General features: G+C 38.7%; 1 protein-coding gene across 1 annotated transcript in view; it reads left to right on the forward strand.

Annotated features, from left to right (window-relative positions):
• The window catches only part of Ednra (endothelin receptor type A), a 57499-nt gene that overhangs the window by 35075 nt on the left and 3564 nt on the right, over nt 1-18860 (forward strand). Inside the window, exons 4-7 of the mRNA XM_026392710.2 lie at nt 9365-9563; nt 13138-13290; nt 17580-17713; nt 18147-18255. Coding sequence (XP_026248495.1) covers nt 9365-9563; nt 13138-13290; nt 17580-17713; nt 18147-18255 — 595 coding nt within the window. The remainder of the gene's footprint in view (nt 1-9364; nt 9564-13137; nt 13291-17579; nt 17714-18146; nt 18256-18860) is intronic.

Raw genomic sequence — 18860 nt, forward strand, 5'->3', positions numbered from 1 at the left:
GGAAAGCCAGAAATAGGTGTTAGAGTACACAGGAATATAATACAGGCTGAAGTCACTTTGAATACAATGAAGACAGAATGGATTTTTTTACAAGTAGTGCTATTTAGCTATATGACCCAAAAAAAGCATATCAAGTTTTACATGGTGCTTTCTATCAATAATAATATGTATAATAATTTTCATTTATTGAATATGAAGTAGGAGGCCCTCCTTAAAAACTTCACAGAAATTATTTGATTTAACTGTGATATGTGCTATGGTTTACAGATAGGGAAGCTGGGGTCAAAAGAGGTTAACCAAGTCCACATGGATCCCAAGCCTTGATGCCAGTAATCAAATGCAGGCCATCTTCCTTCTCTCTCTCTTTTATTTCTAGCATCCAGGAATGTGTGGTTTTATTATTTGTTTCACAAATGGTCTCAGTTTACTTTTGGGTTACTTCTTATCCATGACCAGGGCAGGTGGTGTTCTCCACGCCTGCATTCTGCCAAGTGACCACTCTACTCGAACATGTGAAAATTCAAACCATAAAGCTGTAGAAGAAAATAAACGAATCATCTTTTGACCTCTGGAAAAGAAAAACCTCCTGAACTTAAACAAATGGTAGACATTCAGAAAAAAAATTTAAAAGAATGAATACAGCAATAAGCTGGGGAAAATATTCGTCACCCCACCCCACCCCCGACACACACAGGCCCAGGCTAGCTCCTCAAACTTTTCTTCTGCTCACTCTTTCTTCTTCAGGGAATCTCAGAGGATCTTCTCGCTAAACTTCAACCAGTCTCAGTGGAATCCCATCAGTGTGAGGGAGGGGCAGGCTAGGTCACCCACACCGCCTGCTCTCCCCATGCCAGGCAGGAGGGAAAATGAGCTATGTGTTCCATCACATCCATCCCTTGTGTACCAAATGAAATGTGAGTCATTCTTCATTAGGAAAAGGACAATAATAGAATGCCAAAAATCTACCTCATTAAGACTTGGGGTCTGACTTTTAGATCAAGGAGTTGAACCACTTTAAAATTCCAGCCCCACAAAAATCAGTCTTAATCCAGGAGGTTTTTCCCTGGTAATAAGCCCATCATTCTTTGTTCCCTACATCCATTCTTGACCCTTTTGTTTCATTTGGCCTTGACTCTAAGCTTTGGGACCTGTATGTAGGCAATCTACTTGACATTTCTATTTCAAAAGCTTTCATGCTACAGAATGAATCATTCACACTTAACTCCTCAAGATAAGATACCATTTGTTTTGAGTCTTCATTTGGTTGCAATGATAGTCAAAGAAAATCTTTTCTTTTTTCTTAAAAGAGTCAAAAGAGGGAAATTGGAACCTGTTACCAAACAATTTGCTATTTGTGAAATTCCTGCTTTCATTGTCTGTCAAATTATGACCCAGGAAAAAGAGTTCCCATAATCTTATATGATATTTTTAAAATACAATAATTATTTCCCATCTTGAGTTGTTTGAGGGAAAATAATGAAACTATACATCAAAGTTCTATAGAATTTCTTTATTACTTCATTAATCACTCAATGATCAGAGAATGCTATAAGATCAAAGAAAAGTTTCAGTTTTCTCACTATCAGTTTTTAATCTGACTAAAATAAACATGACAGAGAAAGTGAATGATTTGAACCAGAATGGATGAGCTTTCCTTGTTCAACTATGAGCTTGTCTCAGTTTAACCTTTTTCTTAATTCCTCCTCAAATTTCTTTTCTAAATTTATCTTTGATTTCACATCCTTAGTCTCTTTTGAAAATGATAAAGCAGAAATTTTAGAAAAATAATGAAGAAATTTAGGAACAAATTTTGACCTCTGTCCAGCTTTATCCGTAAAATAATGTTTTAATGCTAAGGCCATACACCTCTAAAATGAATGAACTTTTTCCCAAAATATCTGAATAGCTGACCATTATTAAAAATGAAAAACTAAAATGGATTTTTTTGAGTGCCATAAGTCACAAGGTTCATAGGTTGCTTTGAGTCCAAGAGGAGAGAGAAGAGGGAGCTGGAGTCGGGGAGGGGCTTCAATACTGTTCCTTGTGAAATTAACAGTCACCTTAAAGACGATGACAGAGTCAGACCATAAAAAGGCCTTAGTACAGATCCAACTTGTAGTTAAAAGATGTCTGGGGAAGGAGGCTGTAAAAAGATAAAACTCTTTTAACAACTGTTCCAGAGTGAGGGGTAATTAGATACCTGGAAAGGCTGCAAAGATCACTCCTAAGGCAGCTTTGTTTTATATGCCTTCAGCTCCAAAGCTGGTGTCAGGCCTTCAGCTCATCATTTCAAATAATTCTCAAAGGATGATCCCAATTCAAGAAACACAAAGGTGATTTTCTGAGAAGCCTCATTTCTATTTAGATCTGGAGGTTTCTTATTCTCCCAGTGGTTCTGCTTTCTATTGCTGCATAATAACAAACGTGAAGACTTGAAAGAACTGGCAGAGCCCCGAGACGGGCACTCGGAACTGGACAAAGTCAAAGTCTGGCCAGGGTTACTTGGGATCGCATTCTCTTTTGCCCATAGTTATTCCTTTTTTTAATTTTAATCCATGGCCAGGATCAGGCAAATGGTTAATTTGCTACCGCGTATCTCTTTGATGACAAACTATCCCCAAACTTAGCAGTTCAAAACATTTTATCATATCTCACCATATTATGGGTCAGGAATTTGGGCAAGTCTTCTGCTCCTTGTCACTTCCACTGGGGTTGCTAGTGGATTTCAGCTGCCGCTGAGCTTGCCTCCTGGCACCTTGGCAGGGACAGCTGGAAGTCTGAAGTCGGCAGAATACATCTCCCTCTCTAGAGTCTCAGTGCATCTCAACACTTGGCTCCAGCGGGCTCAGGGCTCCAGTGCAAAAGCTGCCACTCCTTTCCGAGGCTGGGCCTGGAACTGGTAAGGTATCATTCTATCTGCTCCATTAAAGCAGTCGCAGGCCAGTCCTATTTTAGAATTTAACCGAAGCATACCTGTAAACCCAGGGGCCTCAGGAGGCTGATGCAGGAAGATTGAGAATTCAAAACCAGCCTCAGCGACTTATGGAGTCCCTAAGCAAATCAGCAAGACCCTCCCTATCTCTATATTAAAAAATAAAAATAAAAAAAAAAACCCTGGGGATTTGGTTCAGTAGTTAAAGCACCCCTGGATTCAATCCCTAGTACCAAAAAACAAAACAAAACAAAAACAAAAAACCTCAACTGAAGAAGTGTTAAAGCATTTGCAGCTTTTTTTTAATACAACACACCTGGTTTTTCTTTAAGATCCTTCTTGCTTATGAGATTCCTCAAAAGACAGGAATAAAACCACCATATGACCCAGGTATACCACTCGTTGGTATTTATTCAAAAGAACTAAAATCAGCACATCACAGTGGTACAGGCACATCAATGATTACAACGGCACAATTCACAATTCCAAATAATTGTTCAGTGGTCTCTAGGATATTCTCAAAGGATGATCCCAATTCAAGAAGCACAAAGGTGATATTCTGAAAAACCTCCTGGCACCTTGGCAGGGACAGCTGGAAGTCTTTTTTTATGTAGCCAAGTTACAGAACCAGCCCATGTGCATATCAATAGACTAATGGGTAAAGAAATGTGGTCTATATACACAATGGTGTTTTAACCAGTCATAAAGAAGAATGAAATTATGGCATTTGCTGATAAAAGGATGGAACTGGAAAACATGATGCTAAGTGAAATAAGCCAGACCGAAAAAGTCAAGGGTCAAATGTTTTCTCCCATATGCAGAAGTTAGACCAAAATACAGGGGGAAAGTGGGGTGGGATTCCATGAAAACAGAAGGGGGATCAGCAGAATAGAGTAAGGGGTAGAGGGGAAGGAAAAGGGATAGGAAAAGGAAGGGACGATGAAATAAAAGTGACCAAATTATGCTATGTACATATATAAATATACTGTAGTGAATTTCACCTTTATATATATTTATAAAGCACCAATTTAAAAATAAATAAATAAATAAATAAGGAGAAGGAAAACCAGTAGACTAGAGGAAAGGAAATGGGGGAAGGAGGAGGGGAGGGGAAGGGGAAGTACTGGGCACTGAAGTGGAACAAATTGTAGGGTTATTGTCACAATGGATCCTACTACTATGTATAACCACAATATTTTTAAAAACTCATCACATAGTCCAAGGTAAAAAATAATAATAATAATTCTTTCTGCTAGTATTTTGGCTCTAAACTTTGTATGATGATCAAAGTGGAAATGCCACTTTTTCTTATAAAAGTGGCAAAATTGAAAACAGACTAATAAAATCCAGTGCAAGCAAGCATTCACTCATAGGCACTTGTTAGAAACATTTTGAAAGGTAGTTGAGCTCATTTTTCACACCCTTAATCCAGCAATTTCACTCAAAAAAAAAATTCATACAGGGAAACCACCCAGATAAAAAAATTATATGTACACACATGTTTATAGGCATGTTATTCACAATCAAGAAATACTAGAAGGGGGCTGGGGATGTGGCTCAAGCGGTAGCGCGCTCGCCTGGCATGCGTGCGGCCCGGGTTCGATCCTCAGCACCACATACCAACAAAGATGTTGTGTCCGCCGAGAACTAAAAAAAAAATAAATATTAAAAATTCTCTCTCTCTCTCTCTCTCTCTCCCTCTCTCTCTCTCTCTCTCTCTCTCTCTCTCTCTCTCTCCTCTCTCACTCTCTCTTAAAAAAAAAATTTAAAAAAAAAAAAAAAGAAAGAAATACTAGAGGGGCTGCATTGTGGCTCAGTGGTAGAGTGCTTGCCTAGCATGTGTGAGGCACGGTTCAATCCTCAGCACCACATACAAATAAATAAAAAATAAAGATCCATCAACAACAAAAACAAAAACAAAAAAAAGAAAAAGAAATACTAGAAGTGATACAAACATAGGAGAAAGATTTAAGTAAATTTTATCAACAATCTGTTCTGGGTAGACACTAATTTGAGAAGTGTTATGCCTAAAAATATGGGAGGATATTTTCCATGTAAATAAAGCTAAAAATAAAATTGTAGCTCATATTATTATAGTATATTTTCAAACTACATCTATGAGAATAGCAGTGGGCAAGGAATAAGAGGAAAATAAAAAGATTTTGTTGAAGTGGTATTTTTTGAGTTTTAGTTTTATAATGTTTTAAATTTTTTTTTCAATCATAAGTTTTTTAAATTGTAATGACTATCTTAGACCATAACTCAAAGATTTAATAAAGAAGCATCAAATGCCTCTGGCCTTGAAAACATGTTTTTAAAAATCTATTTATAGACATGCACAGTAACAAACATCTTTACATAAATAAAACATATAATTTATCCTTTCATTTTGGCTTAGCACGTGACAGGGAACAAGGTGATGTAATGGGAAAAGACTCCCCTGGGAGCCAGCAGACCAGAGCCCTGGCACGGGCTCCCCTTGCTCAGTGGGGACCAGGCAGAAGATGTGGCAACATGCCAGCCCTGCTGTTCCCCGTCCTCAGGATCCCATCTCAACACACAGGGAAGAAAGATCAGCACAAAGGTCCCCCCTTGTTTTTTAAGATATTTTATTCAGAGTTTATAAAAGTGTTAGCTTTTTATCTATTGCCTAATTCAGGTCTAACATGGAAAATAAGAATATGTTTAGAATGTACAGTACTGCTGGTTTTGGACAAAAAAGCCAAAAAAAGTGAATGGTAAGGAAGAAAACCATCATAACAAAAAGACACTCCATTCAGCTGAAATTTATTGGGTACCTATAGCTCTAGGCTTTGGGACCAAGCTATAGGACGCCTGCCCTCATGGAGTTTAGACTCTAAAGGGGACATTAGCATAGACAAAAAACAAAATCAATGGATAAACCATTTGGTTTGTCACATAGTATTGAGTGCTATGGAGAAAAAATAAGTCAGGGTGAGCAGGACAGGGTAATTCTAGAAGAGGAGTTGGAGGTTTTAAGTAGGGTGTCCAGAGAAGGCATCCATAGAAAGATAAGAGTTGAAGACCTAAAGGAAAAGTAAAAGCAGCTCCCATACACCTTGAAGGTATTCCCAAAAGATAGGAACTCACTGGGAAGGCTTTGAACAGAGTGTGCTCTCATCTAACTTAACAGACTCTTCCATTGCTGTGTCCAAGGTGAGCTGTGGCAAGTCAAAGCAGGTGTAGGGAGACTAGTTAGGAAACCATGGCAATAATCCAGGCAAAAAGACAAAAGGTGAGATGATGAGAAGTGGGTTCCTTTGGATAGATCTTGAAGGAAGATTTTGCAAGGTTTGCAAAAGTATTTACAGAGGAGTGAAGACAAAAGCCAAGGATCTGGGCCTTAGGTGGTAAACACTGCAGAGAGGACAGGTTTTGGGGTAAGGTCTGGCTTGTGTGTGTCTGAATGCCCATTAGGTTTCCTCGTGGAACTCTCAAGTTGTAGATTGGATATACAATTCTGGAGTTAGAGGTGGTTCCAGGCTAGAGTTATAAATTTGGGAATTATCAGCATATAAATTGTTTAAATGATACTAAAGCCGTGAGACTGGATGAGACCACCAAGAAACAGAGTGTAGACGGAGAAAAGGTCCGAGGACTAAGCTCTGGGAGAAATCCAATGCTAAGAATTTGGGGACAGGGCAGGCTCCAGCCAAAGAAATGAAAAAGAGTGGCCAGTACAGCAGAAGGAAAAGCAAGAGAATATGGTAGGAGCCAAGTGGAGCCAACTGAAGAAAGCATCTCATGGAGGAGTGATTCTTTCCAAAAAGTCATTTTTATGGTACTTAGATCTACACTTGCAGATCACAGTTTTCTGTGAAAACTGAAGATATCGTGTGTGTGTGTGTGTGTGTGTGTGTACACACACATATACATACACATATCAACTAAATTAAAGGCTGTTTGTAATCACACCTGGTAAGAAAAGTATATTTGTGTTTGTATATATTAAGCCATTAGCTTCCAAATAGAAATCAGTTTGGGAAAACATAAGATTTCATATTTTCCACACCTTTCCCCATCTCCATCATCACAAATGATTGGTTCTACTTGTTCTTATGGTTGTATTCTCCTTATTTCAAGTTTTCAAGTTTAGTATGATTACAAATTGAAAATATGCTAATTCTCCATGATATGAGTTAATAAATAACCAGACTGACTATATATCATTTGGCAAAGTAGACACTAAATATTACTTCTACGCATATAAAAATGCTGAACTTACTTAGATTAAGCTGCAGGTCAGCTTTCCATCACTGTTACAAAATACCTGAGATAATCAACTTATAAAGAACAAAGGTTTATTTAGGCTCACAGTTTGGGAGGTTTCCATCCACTATTGATTGGCCCTTTGCTTTGGGGGCTCTTGGTGAGGCTTTGAACCATGGTGAGAGAAAGTGGCAGGGGGAAACTACTCACCTCATGGAAGCCAGGAAGCAAAGAGAAAAAGAGAAAAGGACTGGCATCCCACAATTCTCTTTAATGGCACCCCACCCTCACAGTGACCTAACTTCCTCCCACTAGGCCCCACCTCTTAAAGGTTCCACCACCTCTCGATAGCACCATAGACTGGTGACCAAGCCTTTAGCACAGGGACCTTTGTTATTCAAGCCATAACAGTGTATACTATTCTGAGAACTCATGACATATTATAAAATGACAATGGTTTGTGAACATATTCATCATAAGAACATGTTGGCCACATTTACTTACTTAAACAACCTTCCCCAAACCATGGCTGAGAAATCTGGCTTTCTTAGTCTCTGGGGAGATAAGCTGTTTTATTTTAATCACCTAACTTAGCTTAGGGAAGAGGGGGGGAAATAGATGTAACTCAGTTGACAGCCTTGCAGTACAGACATCCCATCTCCACTCCCTTTAGTTTTTCCTAGACATGAGGCTGCCAGTTCAATAAGGCAATAAAGTAAAGTAAATACAACTACAAGGCAAAACAAACAGCAAGCATTATCTCACTGGAAGTAACCATAAATTTTAAAGTGCAATCTTGGCTATATTGTCAAAGGATTTTCTTGGTCTGTTTGCATAGCTGTATTTTATTACATTCTGAACTAATCTGGACTTTTTCTGGAGATTTATATTGTATACCTATCTTATTTACCCTAAAATCCTTGTGTACTACATTTCTCCAGCAAATTGAATTGTATCCAAATCTATAGGTTCTAATCTCTAAGCAGTTCTGGTGAAGAGCTAGGCAGCACAATTCCTACCATGTGTTTTTAAAGACATACTGAGACAGTGAATTAAACACAAGTGATGGGGACTTCTCTGGGTGGATTTGGGTAGCACATATTGCCTTGGTTTTATTGCTTAATCTTCTAAGTTGCATGTCCTGCAAATCCACATGCACCTGACTCCAATGCCTTGGTCTGTTTTGCCGCCTCCTTCTGTCACTATCTAATGAAAACTGCAAAAAGAAAATGTTTCCTTTCCATTACAACAGCAACAAAAATTTCAAGAATGAAGCCGCAAAAATACCATGCCACATCACATGTCTTTTCTTAATAAATAAGTCTGAAAGCAGTTAGCATCAGACCATCATAGCAGGTCAAGGAGCATAGAGTTTCTAAACCAAACTTTCTTTAGACTTAACATTTAAATGTGATTATTATCAGAAAACTATGAAGCTAAAAAAATTTAAAAATTTCTTAGTACCAGAGAATTTTTTTTGATTGAAATAATTGTTCGGTTACATTTATAGCCCATACGAACCTTTCTTTTCTGTTTGATTGTAAACCCAAAAGAATAGGAACAAAGATATTTTTAATTGACTTTTATGTACTCTAGCATAGAACTATAATGAGAGAGATTCAGTCATTCTTGGACATTTACTAGAAATACTGTTTACTAAGTCTGCCACCTGGTACCGTTATGATAACTGTGATCATATTTTGAGAGAAGAAGAGAGAAAACACACATCTACGGTCACCATTTACTCAGGAGAGTTAAACCCACACCATGGATAACGCTTCAAGTTTTCTTTCTTAATATATAAAGAGAAATAAGATATTACTAGAACAAGTACCATTGGCTGTCATTATCCTTTGCTTCATCTGTCCTTCCCTAGTTTAGAACACACAGCATGCCTATCTGTTCCTGCCACACTCAAACTCTCTGGATCTCCCTGGAACTCAGCTGTCCATCTCAGGCTCAGGCCTGGCTGGCAATTGGGTTCCCAATGGGTGGAACTGTTAATGGCCCTACTGGTTTTTCACATCCAGCCTCAGAAAATTCCTAAAAAGCCAATGGTTGGACACTGGCCAAAAGGAGGAGATTTCCAGCATTTAAGATTTATATTTAACTGAAAAAAAAAAGTTTAAATATCCTAGTAAGTTGATTTTAGCACCCCTTCTTTCTTTCTTCCTTCTCTCATCCTCTTTTTCCCCTTTCCAGGTACAGAGCAGTTGCCTCCTGGAGTCGTGTTCAAGGAATTGGGATTCCCTTGATTACTGCCATTGAAATCGTCTCCATCTGGATCCTGTCCTTTATCCTGGCCATCCCCGAAGCCATAGGCTTTGTCATGGTGCCCTTTGAATACCGGGGTGAACAGCACAAAACCTGTATGCTCAATGCCACATCAAAGTTCATGGAGGTACTGATGGTTTTCACAATTGATTGAGTTGGCTGAGTTTTAAAATTTACCAGAGCTTAAAAGGAGGTAACTGGGGACTGAGCGCTTTAAACCTCACCCTCTTAAAACTTGTGGACATCGCCACAATGCAGTTGTGCCTTACTCTGTCAGTTCAGTCACACATCTTTCTGTCACAGGAAAAGAGATGCAAAACTAGAGTGTAGCTTCTTGAACAGAACAACTGTTTTGCTTCTCTCCCTTTCTCCCTCCTTTCCCACCACCTCATCTCGAATTGTAGTACCACCGCCAACACAATTCTATACCAAGCAACTGGGAATTCCAAAGCCCATTTACCAAGAAAGAGGGACCAGATTACTTTTTTTTTTTGAAGAGTGGCTTTCTAACTCAAAGTAGGGAGTAATGTTTGCATATATTCATATTAATGTGAATTCTGTGTGATACACAAATATTATAAAACTGCAGAACATTGTTTAATATTGTTTTTAGTTGTAGATGGACACAATATCTTTATTTTTATTTATTTATTTTTATGTGGTGCTGAGGATCAAACCCAGGGTCTCATGCATGCAAGGCAAGCATTCTACCACTGGGCTATATCCCCAGTCCAAACTACAGAACTTTTTTAAAGACTTTTTTTGTTTAACAAACTCAGTTTTTCTTCAATACACCTGGCCACAGTAATATTTCTCTGAAAACCTTAAGCACATGACTATGCTATTTAAAATGCATTTTTCCTTTGGAAAACTAGTTACATGTGGACTAAGGAGAACCAAAAGGATAACTATTTCTCTTAAATCAGCATAATTTAGTGCTTTGATGTAAGCTCCACGCAGCTCAGATTCCACATTTAATCATTTACAGACATTTCAAGGTATGCTTTCCTAAGCTGGAAAATTCACAAAATCAGTTGATCAGTTATCTTGTTTGGAAATTCTTCTTTTGATATTAAAAGTGCTCAGGAAAACTGCCAAACTGGCAATCTTAAAATTGAAGTCTTTTGTTTATCCGCCGACCCTTTTTTTAAAACTCAGGTCAGTTTTCACAATGAAAATCAAGACATAGGAGGTTATCAGAATTTGGCAGTGCAGACAAGGGATCTAGATATTCCAGACAAAAGCAAGAGAGGAAAGAGGCTCAGTATAAGAAGGTGTTAACTAATCCCTAGAGCTGGACAAAATGAGGTGTTACTTCATAAAGACTGGAGTCTCCTATATAAGCCATCATGCAAAGAGAAGCCACCATGCAGGCGTGGTGGCCTCAGAGGGATTGCGGTGAAAGGGTATGAGTTGAGCTGATGGGATCTTGGAGTTCATTTCAAGTCTTGAGTCTTGTTCTTTTTACCTAATTTTATTTCCCCTCCTTTCCCCACTCTTTCCTCCTCAGTTTTGCTGTATCCTAGACTGACCTGAGGCCCTCTCCAATCCCTTGCTTATGACATCATTTCAAAAGAAATGGACTGTGCCATGGAGGGAGGAAGGGGAGCCAATCCTCTCAGAGCTCAGCTTCCAGACCCTTTGCAACTGCAGACCTTGGGTCATTCCCACCCAGCCAGCAATGCGCCAGGAAGAAGGGGCTACTAACAAAGGGGTGGGGCTCAAAGGAGTGTTGCACTTCAAAACAAAAAGAGAGTCCTTCTAATTTTTTTTTAAGTTTAGGACTAAATCCTTCTCTAATGTGATATATATTTATATATAATGAAAATCTTCATATAAGCAGATTTGGGTAAATTAACTCCTTTGGGAATTTGTACTTGACCAGGGGTCTGGGCTTGGATGGAAAAGAAATTGTGCTGGTTTTCACTAACTTCTAACTGAAAGTTACCATTTGCTTCAATTACGAATGTGGGCAACAAACTGCAATGGTATTTCAGAGTGCCATGACTTTTTCACTGATGGAAATAGCAGACAATGTCACACAGTATCACACCTGTATCCTTTAAAATATTGTTTATGCTCAATACTGCTTCAGCATTCCGATAGTTATTAGAGTCACCAGTAGGTTTGTTATTTAATTTGTTGATAAAAAATGTATGTTGTATCAGAACTTTATTTTTAACACGTTTATAGACATCTTGCCATATAACTGGCAATATACGATATTGTATTCGTATATATTTTACTTTAAACATATGAATATTGTTCTCAGCTGAGCACTGTGGCACACACCTATAATTCCGGTGACTTGGTTGATCAAAGCAGGAAGAATCCAAGTCTGAGATCAGCCTGGGCAACTTAGAAAAACTCTATCTCAAAAGTAAAATATAAAACAGGCTGGGGATATAGCTCAGTGAGGTAAAGTGCTTGCCTCGCATATGTGAAGCACTGGGTTTGATTCTCAGCATTGCATATAAATAAATATTTTTTTAAATAAACATCTACTGACAATTAATATATATATATATATATATATATATATATATATATATATATATATATATATATTTTAAATAGTCTGTGGATGTAGCTCAGTGGTAGAGCACCCCTGGGTTCAATCCCCCCATACCAGAGAAAGAGAGAGAATATTGTTCTCCAAAGGGACTACAGTGCTCACCAGACTTCCAAAGGAGTCTGTGGCATAGAAATAGTTAAGAACCCCTGCCTGAACTTTTGTCTTCAGGAACCATTTTTAGATTATTTTAATAGACATACTGTAAATGTAACCCACTGGGCCCCTTTCTATATTCAGAAACCGTCCAGTGGTTCACAGAGCAGCATGATTATTTTTTACTGTGGGAACTGAAATATTACAGGAGGCTGCATTTATCCTTAGTAAATAAACAATCTGAAGCAACATTGTAAGGAAGGAAAAAGAATTTCTTTCCAAGTTGGTGATGAATTTAGAATAAAACTGTGGATATCACTTTCCAACTTTCCTTTTTATGAAGTACTAAGCTTGCTCCTTTAAAAAGACATAAAGCTGAATACTCTGCAGGTTCACAGATCCTTGCCCACAGGGAGCGCTTGCTAAGTAGGCCTTGGGCTAAGCATGCTGCCTCAATAGTTTCCAGGTGGCCAGTATTAAAAGAGGGAGTGAGAGGGTGGTTATTGATGGCTCAAACCGTCTGGCATTGGGGTCACATAGCTGGCATACCAAGCAAAGGGTTAACTCCCATTACCCAAAGCTCCACAGATAAGCCACGCAGAACTTCCCTGCTTCCAAACAAGAGACATGCATTAAGTGCACTTTAACCACAATAATTAAAAGTCAACCAGGCACTAGCAGAATTTTGAGGCTTATCAATAAATAAAGATAAACATGTTTTATATACCTTGGAAGGGAATTCTTTTTTCTGGATTAGGGTTCTTTCGTTGTGTCACTGAAACTTACAAAAAAGATCCCTGTCAGGACAGTTTTTTAATATGTAGTTTCTTTGTGTGCTAGAGTCAAGCCAGGATAATTTTTGGAGTTTCAAAGTTAATTGAGTTTTGAACACCACACCCAAGCCCTTTACTACAGGTGGGATCGTGAATATACAAATACATCTCCAAGGGCAGATTCTGAGGCTACAGAGGTCCTGCCCTGTTAACCTAATCACTGTGTCCCTCCTTTTCTCTCCCTTCTCTTCACTACCCAGTTCTACCAAGATGTGAAGGACTGGTGGCTCTTCGGGTTCTATTTCTGCATGCCCTTGGTGTGCACTGCAATCTTCTATACCCTCATGACCTGTGAGATGTTAAACAGAAGGAATGGCAGCTTGAGAATCGCCCTCAGTGAACATCTTAAACAGGTAAATCCACTGAGATCTCAGAAACCTGGGCAAGACAGTGTTGTCCTTCAAATCAGCAGACCTACACTTCATAACAGCATTTCAGTTGATGTCACATTGACTCTATGACAATGGTTCTGTAAGATGCTAGTGGAACTGAAAAATTCTGATTGCCCAGTATCTCCACTGTACCTTGTCTGTGCTTAGCTATGTTTAGATGCACAAACACTGTTGCGTGACAATCGCCTACAGTGCTCAGTACAATAACATGCTGTTCAGGTGTGGCCTAGGAGCAACAGGCTGAACCATGTAGCTCAGGTGTTCAGAAGGGTACCATCTAGGTTTGTGTCGGTACACAATGACAAAATTTCCTAACTATCCTTTTCTCAGGGTATATCACTGTCCTTAAGTGATGCATAGCCACATTGTATATAGCAGATTTCGACTGATTTCCTAAAAATAAAAATACTGCCTTGTAACTATTTTCTTTATAGTTCTAGAGTGAGGGATTTCTCTTGTGACAGGGGAGCCTGCCTGGGAAACAGATGGCTCCAGAGGCTGGGCCCAAAGAGAAACTATTCATTGATAATGCCAAAAAAAGAGCATTGAGCAAGCGTATATGCGTGTCTATATACCAAATTGGGCTTCAAACTATGCCAGGGCAGAAAGAAGTGTGTGACTTTCTCCCCTTGCAGGATTTACAGTCTAGTTGTACAAATAAAACACAAACATGAAACAATCAGAAAACAGGATGATAAAACAGAGTCAACGGAGCCTGTACACTAGCTGTGGTAATCAGCTTTTCATCACGGTGACCAAAATGTGCCACAAAAAATAACTTAGAGGAGGGAAAGTTTATTTGGTCTCCTGGTTCCAGATGTTTAGTCTATGGTGTGCAGAGTCCATGACTCTGAACCAAGGTGAGGCAGAGCCTCATGGTGGAAGGGTGTGGAGGAAGAGTCTTGTTCCACTCATGATGTGAAGAAAGCAGAGAAAGGGTAGGGAGGGGTCATGAGGCACATCCCCAGGGACCCACTTCCTCCAGCCACACCCTACCTGCCTACACTTACCACCTGCTTAGTCCATTCCCACTAAGATAGACTGATTAGGTTACAACTTTCACAATCCAATCACTTCACTTCCAAACATTTCTGCATTAACAGGAGTTTCTGGGTCCAAACCACATATCCAGACCACAACACTAGGAAATAAGAGAGGATTGACATAGAATCATAGAGCAAGTGTTCATGAATGAACAAGAGGAGAATAAATGGGATTTGATAGGGAAGCAGAGGACAGAGGGCATTTCAGATGGAAAAAAAACAGAGTTCTAGAATGTGAATGGGCACCATGCATTTGGAGAGTAGGAAAAAAGAAACAAATTTCATTAGAGCAACATCTAAAGTGAGACTCGTGAAAGGAAACAGCATTGAATTCACAAAACAAATTCTCTAAATTTTGGAGGTCCCAAATTTCTAGAAGAAATTCAAATATGCCAATAGGGAGTTAATGTTGGTACCTCCTGAGTAGCAAATAGATAGATAATGCTTTGGGCTTTAGAAGGCAAAACATGATTCTAATAACCTTCATCAAAATTGCTTAACCACTCTGAGGTTCTATTTTCTCATAAGATGAATAAAATAATACATTATACTAATAACCTAAGACATATAAGTTGCCTAATAATAAGGCATATAAGTTGCGTAATTCCTAGTAGGTACTCAGCACATGTTAATTTATATTAATTCAAAAAGTAAAACCAGGACTGCAGGTCAGTTTTCAGTCACAATAGACACATATGTAAGAACATCCAACCACACCAAAACAATGTGAGTTATTGATGGAGTCTCCAAATCTCTCCCACATAATTATCATATACAAACATCTTTCCTCATCAGCAGCACTTTTTCAACTACTGTGATTTTCCTGAGCTTCAATTCCTCATCTATAAATTGAGCATAATGACATATAAATCAATGTTATTATGAGGATCAAAGGATTTGATGGACATGCATGTACTTTGTAAAATCTAACGTGTCAAGCAAATAGTAGCTATTACCTTTTATTGACGTTTGGCAGTATGATCACATTAAGAAAATTTAGTATGACTTTGTCCAAGCATAAATGTTTCAAATACTGCAGATGTGAATGTATTAAGCAACTATTAAGTCTCATCCCTTCGAGAGAAGCAGTTAATTAGAATGGATTTATGAAAAACAGTGTTTTTAAATGATAGTTTTTGCATTAACATCATTATTGTCTACTTCAGCTTTGAGTTGTACTTACTTCAGAAATACATAATAATAATATGTTGTTCACAGTTACATAGCATTTTGATTCCTCCAAGCACAGATAGGTAGGATACATATTAACCTTGTTAAATTGACAGTTAAGAGATCTGCTCACGCAAACTGAGAATAGAACCCAAGATCTGGTACTCACTCAAAGCTGGAACAGGTTTTCATAACAATAAAGCAAGGCTGGATACAAGTCCTTCAGGTGAACTGTGGGAAAGCTAGCCTGGAGTAGGAAGCCTTGCCACTCTTTGACTAATAGTCTAAGGCTCTTTCTAGTTTCTTGCTTGGTTGTCCCAAATTTTCTCTTCATTATAAAGACGTAATCAGTTAGGGGTTGTGTTTGGATGCTGGTAACAGAATACCCAAAATAAGAGTGAGCTGATCAAGTCAAGGTTTATCTTTCTCCCACTGCAAAAAGTGCAGATGCCAGTGGTTCAGTGGTGAAGGAGCTCAGAGGCCAGGTGCCTGCTGTTTCGCCAATCTCTCCTTCAGCCTTGGAAAACAGTGTGGCAGCTCTACTTTTATGTCTGATGTCGGAACAGCAAGAAGGGGAAGGACACACAATGCATGAGCATGTGTGTACCAGAGAAGGCTCCCCCTACTTTTAAATAGCTTTTCCAGGAACCCACACAATGTCTACTTAAGCTAATTGGTCAGAATTGTGTTATGTGGCCAAGTAGTTGAGTAGACAAGACTCCCTTGCTGCCATAACAAAATCAAGATTTGTGACACAGGAAGGAAGACAGGAGCATGGATGGTGGTTAAGGGAATATCAAACTGTCAATATTACCTTTTAATATCCTGTTTGATGGCACACTCAGGAAAGGTGACATTCCCCCAATACCTTCCCTTTCCATTTTTCTAGATGCACCATCTTTGTGTGTACACAAAATGACCCTTTAAAAACCCCCATTTCTGGAGATTGGAATGATTTATTTGTTGCCTCGATCATGCCCCCTGATGCCATATCCCAGCTAGCCAAATAACTATGAAAGATTAAAGAGTTCTCAGTCCTTTGGACTACAAGGACGATTTGTAAAACTGCCACAGATCTTTTCAAATGGCTCAACCGATGGTGTGTGTTTACTGACGCTTTCCCAGGCTTAATGTTATAAGCTTTGTGTTGAAGCAGTATTCATTTCCCAACTCCTGTTTTCAGTCAGTTTTATTTTGACATTAATTGAAGCCAGTAACAGACAAGCTGCATTTTATGTCCCTGGTTAGACTTCTAAATGCATGCAGTATAATACTCAAGCATAATGTGCCCAAATGAATGGCTGCAGATCATTCCTAACCTATGTTTTTTTTCTGAGCCTAAGCAGACTCCAAAGGCATGTAAACCTGCAATAGAAATCAGTCCAGGGTCAGTGTGTTCCAGTTTTTATAATTATGACTGCTGATAACACTTTGCCTTCATCCTTCTGTTGGCAATGTATCTTTGGAAACTACATGCTGTTAATAAAAGAACTTAAGAAAAATCAATGCTAGCTTTCTTCAAGATGAGGAAAAGAAGAAAACTTGTTGCTGTTGCTTTTTCTGCTATTTTCCTACCATATTTTGTTTCCCAAGTGTCTTTGTAGATTTGCCCATTCATTTCCATGTCATGCTCTGTCACCTTGCCTGCCATGCCATCAATGCTCGTCAGTTACCTGATATTGAGCTAATAGCTCACCTTTCCCCATGCACTCACCCCCATCCACCTAAGCACCTGCGTACACACTGATGTGCTCACCTGCTGAGTCAGCCACAGTGTTGGCTCACCTCTGTCTTGTAACCTCTGACCTGGCTCAAATGACAAAGCCACCCTCCTTCCTGGCAACTGCCCCAAAACATCCTTGGCAACACCTTGATGTTGCATTCCAAATCTTAAGAGACCAAGGTCCTGCGAGGGTCTGTTCTCTCAGCTCTTCTCTGTGCTGTTCCACCCCTGAAGTCTTTTCCTTCCTTGTGTAGTTCTTTCATCTAGAATAAAGTTGCAAATGTAACGTATTTTATTTTCTTACTTTCCTTTAGCGTCGAGAAGTGGCGAAAACTGTTTTCTGCTTGGTTGTAATTTTCGCTCTTTGCTGGTTCCCTCTTCATTTAAGCCGTATTTTGAAGAAAACTGTGTATGATGAGATGGACAAGAACCGATGTGAATTACTTAGGTACGATTCCATGTACCCATTCCACATACCCATTTAGAAATTGGAGTTTCTCTGCTTTGCACATTTATACAATTTTTACATCCTCTTTACATTCTGATTAGCCCTAAAAAACTAAAACTGCAAAATGAATTATTATTTTTTTAGCTGACATAGCCCATAACTGATCCCAAAATTTGTGCAAGCCATGTCTGTAATCTTGCCACACCCCTCCTGAGGCTGTGCATAAGGGTTTGAGCCAACCAAGGGGATAATCTATCTGCAAATGTCCTGCAGATCTGAAACTGCCACTTAAACTAAGCACTTTTAAAAAACTCTAATTGCCCAGAGGACATGCTTCGAGGCAAGAAAAAATGCTTATCCTAGGATAAATTCTACTTAGCAGATTTTGAAATAATATGTTCTAATTATTCTACACTATTTTCTTTTGCTCTAGCTTCTTGCTGCTCATGGATTACATCGGTATTAACTTGGCAACCATGAACTCATGTATAAACCCAATAGCTCTATATTTTGTGAGCAAGAAATTTAAAAATTGTTTCCAGGTAAGACTGTTTTGCAAGAACTTCTTAAAGACAACCGAATGAGTGTATTAAGAAACTAACAGACACAGCCAATTCCAATTTTCGTACTACTTTGATCAGCTACACTCCTTTTCAGTAGGGAAGTGAAAAATCACTTTTATTACCTAGAAAGAGGGTCAGATTGTGGGCATAACAGAAAAGCACTATCTATTCTGACAAAAACATAATCAGAAGTTAAAACTAAAAGGACTAACATAATTACATGTCAGTTTAGTACCATCTGTTAAAAAGAAATGCTCAAACCAGGCACAGGGCACACACCTGTAATCCCAGCAACTCTGGAGGCTGAAGCAAGAGGATTGCAAGTTCAAAGCCAGCCTCAGAAAATTAGTGAGGCTCTAAGCAACTTAGCGAGACTCAAAATAAAAAATAAAAAGGGCTGGGAATGTGGCCCTGTTTTTAAGCACCCCTGGGTTCAATTCTCAGTACCAAAAAAAGAAAAAGAAAGATGAGGAGGAAGAGGAGGAGGAGGAGAAATAAATGCTCAAATATGAACACATAGAATATACAAAATCAGTTCATTTTTTTTACTTTAGACTTTAATCAAACTCTTGACAAAATATAAA

Source organism: Urocitellus parryii, chromosome 10 (assembly GCF_045843805.1).
Source record: "Urocitellus parryii isolate mUroPar1 chromosome 10, mUroPar1.hap1, whole genome shotgun sequence".
NCBI lineage: Eukaryota > Metazoa > Chordata > Mammalia > Rodentia > Sciuridae > Urocitellus > Urocitellus parryii.